At 36.8% G+C, this 7,877-nt stretch overlaps 1 protein-coding gene across 1 annotated transcript; it reads right to left on the bottom strand.

Annotated features, from left to right (window-relative positions):
• Positions 1–5,678: 5,678 nt before the first annotated feature.
• Positions 5,679–7,346, bottom strand: LOC107193007 (the record flags this gene model as incomplete). The annotated part of the gene is made up of 2 exons (XM_015582377.1): positions 6,059–7,346; positions 5,679–5,927 (listed from the first exon to the last, which is right to left on the bottom strand). Coding segments are annotated over exons 1-2 (1,537 nt in total), but the record flags the coding sequence as incomplete, so codon positions are not given.
• Positions 7,347–7,877: the final 531 nt, after the last annotated feature.

The raw sequence follows: 7,877 nt of genomic DNA, 5'->3' as shown, positions 1-7,877 counted from the left end.
ACCAAATGTCTTACAACTTTAAAGGCATGTAATACAGTAAAACTGTTGCATCTGTCATATCTTGAAAGCAGTCTAACGACATCCAAGAGCGCCGATAATCCTTATACAATTAGTTCTTGATTTATCGCTAAGCGAGTACATCGCTAGTATCACGGCGAATGTGGGCTTTGTAAAGATTAGTGGTTGATATTACCGCAAAGTGGCAGTCAATAATTTCTTTTATTGTTTCCCCTGGGGGTTACAATTCTTTTCACAAAATACAACAAGCTCTTAACCTACCCTCGCTTGTATACACACCCCTTCCCTACCTTGGACTTCTGCTTCTGCTCGCCGCTCCTTTCACTCTCATCTCTTCTCTCATACACTCTTCTTTCTCTACACTCATTATCTTCTTTCTTCGGAGGATACTACACGTGTCAACAAAGTCCGATATGTTGTTCCAAAAAGTGTTCGACTTCGCGTGGAAAATAATCCAATGGCTAAAGTTTCTAGTTAGTTGGTACTTATTTAATAGATTTCAATAAATAATAATAGTTGGCTTAACCGACTAGTCGGCCACTAGTCCGTACATCTCTAATTATAGTACCCGTTCTTCTGTTTATATAAAACGACATGATGCACTATTTATATATTATTAGATTGTATGTTACAGAATTTATTTTATATCATGAACATCTGTGTCATTACCCTTACTGTTGGCATGTTATGTATTGTGTATGTGTATCATTGTGAAATATACAGGGTGTTTCGGTACATGTAGTACAACCGGGCATGGGCGAATTCCTTATGAAAACAAATCCAAAATACAGAATAACGATTTTTTTTTGTTTGGAGCTTCTTTTTTGAGAAAATCAAGTTTGAAAATTCTTCGCGTACGCGTACACTTAGCACACTTTCTATCTAACCCAGTGTTGTCCAACTTGGCTCTCAAGAGGGCCCCTCACACACCTGCTTCCCCTTCTAATATTTATTTCGCTCCGTGTGCCTTCGTAAACAAAGACCCTCAGACTTTTGTCTCTGTTACTCCACGGTAACGGCGGACAGTGGTGAAAAAAATTTGAATAGCAAAAACAAATTGAATAGGACTGATCTAACCGATTGCTCCATAGATTGGCTCGTTCCTGTGTTTATAATTATGTAAACATTAACAATATTATGCTGGGTCTTGTACCGACTTGGTTGCCTTACTGACTACGTTGCACCTTCTAGGATTGTTAAAATTATCGTAATGACGCGATACAGTAACCGCGAATACACGGATATGATACTTGCGTTACTACGTACTTACGACGACAATGCTTCAACTGCAGTTGCATATTACGGAGAAAGATTTCCACGTCGTCGTCATCCAGATAGACGTGTAACACCTAAATGTAGAACAAAGATCAGCAGAAGGCGGACGCCAGGAGTTGCTGGTGTTGCTAGATAACGTACTTCTGTCTGTTAGAAAAAACTAATTTTCCAACACGATGGAGAACCATCTCATTTCACCCGAGAAGTTAAAAATGTATGAAATCAACGACATGAGTATTAGATCGTTCATAGTGGAACGGTGATTTTTTTCACGGAGTCGCGTTGAAGAACTTCTGTATGCCGACGAGCATACAAACCGTGAACAATTACAAAAAAGAAGTTCCTTTGCATTTGAGCAAGTACGGACACAAAGTTTATCCGCATCAGTTCATGCTTCTGTTATTCGACGAGCAACAATTTGTTTACGGCAAGATGGACGACAATTTCAGCAATTTCTTCATTAATGTAATATTTAATTCCGCTAAAAAATAGTGTTAATCACTACCCTTCATAATATTGTCACAATACTAACGTAGAGTGCGATCGGTTAGGTAGAAAGTGTGACAAGCCACGCGTACGCGAGGAATTTTCACACTTAATTTTTTTGAAAACAAAGCGACAAACAAAAAATCATGCTATATTTTCGATTTATTTTGTGTAAAGAACTCACCCATGCTCAGTTCTACTACCCGTACCAAAATACTCTAGTATATTCATTGCACAAGTAATTTTATTTTTATAATACCTTTACCTAATCTAATTATTATTAATAAAAATGCGTGTTAATTGGACAAAATGTTTTTTATTAGGCATTATAGTTTGTACTTTTTATCTCTTAATCCTTGTGTGTTATTTATAAATTGTTAAATAAAGAAGCAAAAACAAAAATGTGCTTGAAAAAAAGAAAAAGGAAAGTATCTCCCAAAATGAGTTCGCGATCTCACGACCTTCGGCTTCTGAAGCCGTGACGTTACCTTCACGGCTACGTTAACTCATATTAGAACCTTAAGTTTTTTGGTACTTCTGTTGTAGTAATATAATTATGTTTCTAGCCATTTTCAATGAACATGATTGGGCGAAAAACTCCTGGTATTTTACACCCTCTTTAATACACATCGGACTCTATAATTTGAGAGGCACCTAGGCATAAGGATTTTTGCTTTCAGATGAGTTTTTAGAACGCAAAAAGCGACATTCGCAAAGCGCCGGATCTTCACTCGTACTCTAAGAGCCGCCGCGAAAAGTGTCCCACGACCGCGCGACAAAGTGTCACTAGTGCACGCATGTTTATTAATTTTATAAGCCCTTATCAACTTGCTAGGCATCAGGGACAAAAAAGTCGTTCTGCAGTCACGTTGTCAAATGCGCACACTTCCATATGAACAAATGCCGTTTTCGTAAGCGACAAATTGTTGCTACTGTGTGAGGGTTCTAAACGTAGCATATATAATAGACTGCGCGGTCTTATGGCAGGGATGAAGCGAGACCGAAGGACAGAAGTAGCGCTGGAGTAACTCCTCCCTTGCTCGCACATCGCAGTGGGAGGGTAGGAAGCACCTGGAGGACGATGAGGAGAAGGAATGCTGCACGCATGTAATGCCACTACAGCCGTAGGAGAATCCCCCACCAACAGCCCCATTAGAAAGAGAGGGAAGCTACTGCAGTTATTGTCTTCTCTCTCTAGTGCCGACTTCATCCCTGCCATAAGACCGCGCAGGCTATTATATACAGGGTGTAACAAAAATGTTTGAGAGGGAAGCTACTGCAGTTATTGTCTTCTCTCTCTAGTGCCGACTTCATCCCTGCCATAAGATCGCGCAGGCTATTATATACAGGGTGTAACAAAAATGTTGGAGGAGTTGTTACACGCACTGTGAGTGGTAGCCAATGCTGCCGCGGGAACTCGGCCGGCAGACTCGCGCTCTGATTGGTCGGGGTTTTTCGTTAATATCTCGTTCACAAAGCCTCAGATAACATTTTTGGTAAGGAAAAACTTGTTTCAAATCACCTCACGAGTCTCCCACTTCCAGGTCTTCCAACATTTTTGTTACACCCTGTATGTCTATGGGTTCTAAGTCCTAAAGTGGCAGTGCGAACATGGCGTATGCAGACATTCCGGTGTTTAAATTAGAAGCGAGTCGTATGTATTGTCGTTTATTAATATACAAATCCTCGGCCTTGCCTTGCTACACACTCGCGCTATTGGTTTGTGATATTTGAAGTGTACATGTATGAAATGAAATGAAACATGTAACATATATTTCCAAGTTCACAAACCGTAAAATAAGCTGAACTAATATTTTAATTACAAAAACATTAAATATGTATACTGGGAAATAATTTGGATGTTTCTAGATCTTCAAATTACTGAAAGTAAATCGTACAAGAGGTAGAAGTTGTTTTATTATTTTGAAACAAAAATTCCTTCCTTAGATTAATAAATTCGATATTGAAAATATACTGTAACTTTGCAAATTAAACTCTACAATATAGGCCTGAATACTGAATTGTAGGGATTTAAAGTTATTGTATTGTGAATAATAAATAACAAGGTTTTTCATTTCGATTTTTGTATTTTACGTATATTCTCCAAAAGTGACATATTTAGAGGCGTTATTGGACTAGTCGCCTGCGACTTCGTTTACGAGCGACCAAAAACCAGGCGACCACGTGTATACGAACTCATATTTTCTTGAATCTGGTGATCGTCGGCGACTAGTCGACAATTCGTAAAAGCTTTTAGACTTAGTAAGATTTTATTAATTTATATTAACATTTACTCATTACTTAAAAAACCTATGTTAATGCTTACATGGAAAATTACATTTACAAAGATATCATACACTTACGATACATTAAGAAGATTAAAATTTAAGGATAATATGTACAGCGAATTTTTGTTTGAAAAGGACAAGGGAATGGATAGCCAGAACTATGAATATTAAAATTTAAAGCTATTAGATTTTAACGGATAATATATTTTATAATATACAATATATTACCTTGATTTTAGCATATCTAGACACACCACTTTATACATCAACTAGAAAACATGTCCCATAGACCCTGCATGTAATATAATTACGGGCTAATATAATTATATAACCTTTTTATCCTTTTTATCTATAGAGTGTCCCCGAGAACAGTGAACAGTTCGTTATTTCCTAAAGTATTTGAAATACGAAAAAACTGTTTATATAAACATATATATACAATTGCATGGTACGAGAGGGCTAATTTAGTGACTATAGCGAATTTTTTCACATTATTGTTTCAAGAGATATAAAGGTCAAGTTTGGTTTTTAAAATGGAAATATATAGGTACTTCTTTTTAAATCACTTGATAGTGCGTTTCAAGACGAATTCATTAACCTGGAATGTATGCACCTTCTTTCAACTGGTTTTCCAAATATTGCGCTTACACATTTACCCATTTTCAATGAAGGAAAACCTGCTCGAATAGGAAGCACTGGAGATGTATTTGCGCCCCAAACGCCACGTATATCATTAAATTTGGAAGCGCAATATCTCGAAAACTAATCGTAAAAGGTTGCATATATTAAAGCTTACTGAATTCGTCTTGAAACGTACTAGCAAAGGAAATAAAAAGCAGATATACAATTCCGTTTAAAAAACCAAACTTCACTTTCATATCTCTTAAAACAATAATGTAAAACAAAAATTTGCCATAGTCACTAAACTAGCCCCACCGTACCATGCAATTTTATATAAAAAATTTTTTCGTACCTCAAATACTTTAGGAAATAAAGGACTATTTACTGTTCCCGTGGACACCTTGTATATCTATAATACAATCAAGTTTACCAAGTTTATACATTCTACTACAGTCAAAACCAAAGGTATGAACCATAATATGCGTAGAAATATCTTTGTCTAGCCGTATGCAGCTACATACAGTATATTATAATAGTGAATTCAAACACGGAATACAAAGCTACACTATGAGGCATTAAAATCTTAATAAAGTAAAATATACTTTACACAATTTTATCAATTTTAAAGCAGTACACCACCTTGAAGCGTTTAAAAATAGATCAAGTTTGAGAATATTTTTCATAGGTAAATTACTAAATGAAAAGTTTAGATTTTTTTCAGAGAATATAAATGTGACTTTCAATTTTTTGTTCCAATGTTCAAAAAGTAAGAATGGTACAATGGACGCCCAGAAATTGATGTTGTAGCAGAAAAGGTTTTGGGAATAGTGAACATATATGTCATTTTATAACATTCTTACTTTTTAAAAATCGGAAAATAAAGCTGAAAGTTATATTTATACCCTCTGAAAAAATCTAACTTTTATTTAGTACTTACCCATGAAAAATTCTCAATCTTTATGTATTTTTAGACGTCTCAGGGTGACGTACCCTCTTTAGCATAGAAGGCAAAAATTAAGCTGTTTTTTTTTCGAATTTGATTGTGTATCCATGTTTTAATTTGTGCTGGTGTACGTAGTTTTAAAACTGGGTACTGTTGTTTAACTTGATTGATTTCCTTGAATGATGGTAACACTCCCTTATGGATGTTGCTGCCAAATATTCCCATGCAAATATCCTTTTCACTAGTGCTCCATCGTTTTCTCTCACCACTACGTCTCTTTGAGCCGAATAGTGAAACTGAAATAATGTTACGGTTGTTATATATTAACGATAGTACATCATATATCTAACAATTAGTAGCATGAGATCTTAGAGTACAAAATGTTTGTAATAATAAGTATATAACAGTACTATACAGTGCCACATACCTCTTCGTTTATCTGTACCGATATTTTCATCGTCATCATCATCTAGGTCTTGCTCTACATGTTTTGTACGTTCATTCTCATTATACGATATGCTGTTGCTGGCCAGTGAAAAGTTTGTAATTTCTTCACACGCACCTGCGTTATCGTTTTCATATTCTGCATCCTGATTTTCAACTTCGGGTTCAGGTGTGCTTTCCTCATCTGAAGATGCGTCGTCGCCTTGAGCATGCTCAAGTAAACGAGATATACCAAGATCTTTCGTCAGTATGGATTGTCGGTAATGAGACCGGTGTATCTTGTCATGGTGTCCCATAAAATTGGCTAAATCGATAACTTGATTATCTGATAGATTTAAACTGATGCACTTAGTAGCTATATGCTTCCTTAACATTGTTCCCCGTAGAGTATTTGGCAACTTTGCACCAGACAATGAAGAATATTTTCTCATTAAAACGCACGCTCTAAGCCACTTGTGTCTGGTTTTATCCACACACGGTATACCAAACAGAAACGGATTTTTTTCTGGAACGCCTATGTTGCGTCGATATTTTAGTATCATTTTAATAGCAGTATGAAGGTCCGAATCTAAAAGTACCGGTACTGTTCTACCTAGTTTTCCACGAATTGTAAACCGTACGTATTTAGTTGCGGCTCTACGCTCTGTCGCATTTAGGGCTTTATATAATTCGGTTTGTGTCTCCTTTGTTACTGACTCTATATTATTTATATCCTCCATTAGAATGTGCTCAATCTCGCCCGCTCGCCTTCGATTAAATAATTGTACCGAAAGAAGTGTAGTTTCGGCTAACGTGTACCACGCTTCTTTAGAGAAACATGATTGTAATGCAGATAATGCCTCCGTTCGATGTTCCTTCAAAGAATTATACAATAGCTTAATGTCTTCCATTGAAGGCAAAACTACCTTCTTGTGACGGTGTCGCATAATATGCGTCTCAGCTACGGTCCTATTTACACTTACGCCAAAATCTTCTTCATACAATTTTAAAAAATTTTCTACTTTGACTTGCTTGTTGTGATCACCTCTTTTAATACATAAGCTACGAAGTACTTGTCCAGTCTGTTTTAGGAGTGTCCCCAATGTTGAACCAGTTGATGGCTTCTTAAAAGTGTTTGTGTCGATGTCGAATTCTGCCAAAACTTGTATTGCCGATATGCAATTATCATATAGCTTCGGATCGTAGACCGTTTCCAGCGATTCTATGTTTTTATCTATTCTTTTGATGGCGAGGAGGAATCGACCCAACAGTCTCATACGATGCCGTATCATGTCATGATGTCAAATCGTCTCTCATCACAGGGAATACTACTCTTTTCAACGTTAAAGTTGCACAGGGATGTATTCTACAGGTAATTGTACGACTGAGAATCCCAGCTGTCCTTGTATTCTTTATATGCTTATCACTCATGCACTCACGAATATGGTGCCTTATGTTATTTTTACTGAAAAAACCATGACACTGTGCGCACGCTAGAAAATCGGCTGCAGTTTTACCTCGCTGTGCAGAAGGTCTCCTGCAGACAATTAAGTCTCCTTTGTTTAACGTCGCATTGGTATTGTATTGAAAGTTTCCATCCTTCCTAAGCTTGTCAATTATTTTTCGTCGCTCTGGATTTCTCTTGGGAAGAAATGCAAATTTTTGAACTTCTGTCTCGTTTGCATGTACGGTTTCCAAATGTCGGACTATAGTAGTTTGAAATTTTTGGCAAAATAAACAGAAATTATTTTTTCGTCTGCCTCGGGAATCAGGAATGGTCATTTCAGAATCATCGCATCCGGTGTCGGCCTGTATGGCTGTAA

This window comes from Dufourea novaeangliae, unplaced genomic scaffold (genome assembly GCF_001272555.1).
Source record: "Dufourea novaeangliae isolate 0120121106 unplaced genomic scaffold, ASM127255v1 scaffold514, whole genome shotgun sequence".
In the NCBI taxonomy this organism is placed as follows: Eukaryota; Metazoa; Arthropoda; class Insecta; order Hymenoptera; family Halictidae; genus Dufourea; species Dufourea novaeangliae.
The sequence above is the reverse complement of the archived record's forward strand: the minus strand, read 5'-3'. Positions and strand labels throughout refer to the sequence as shown.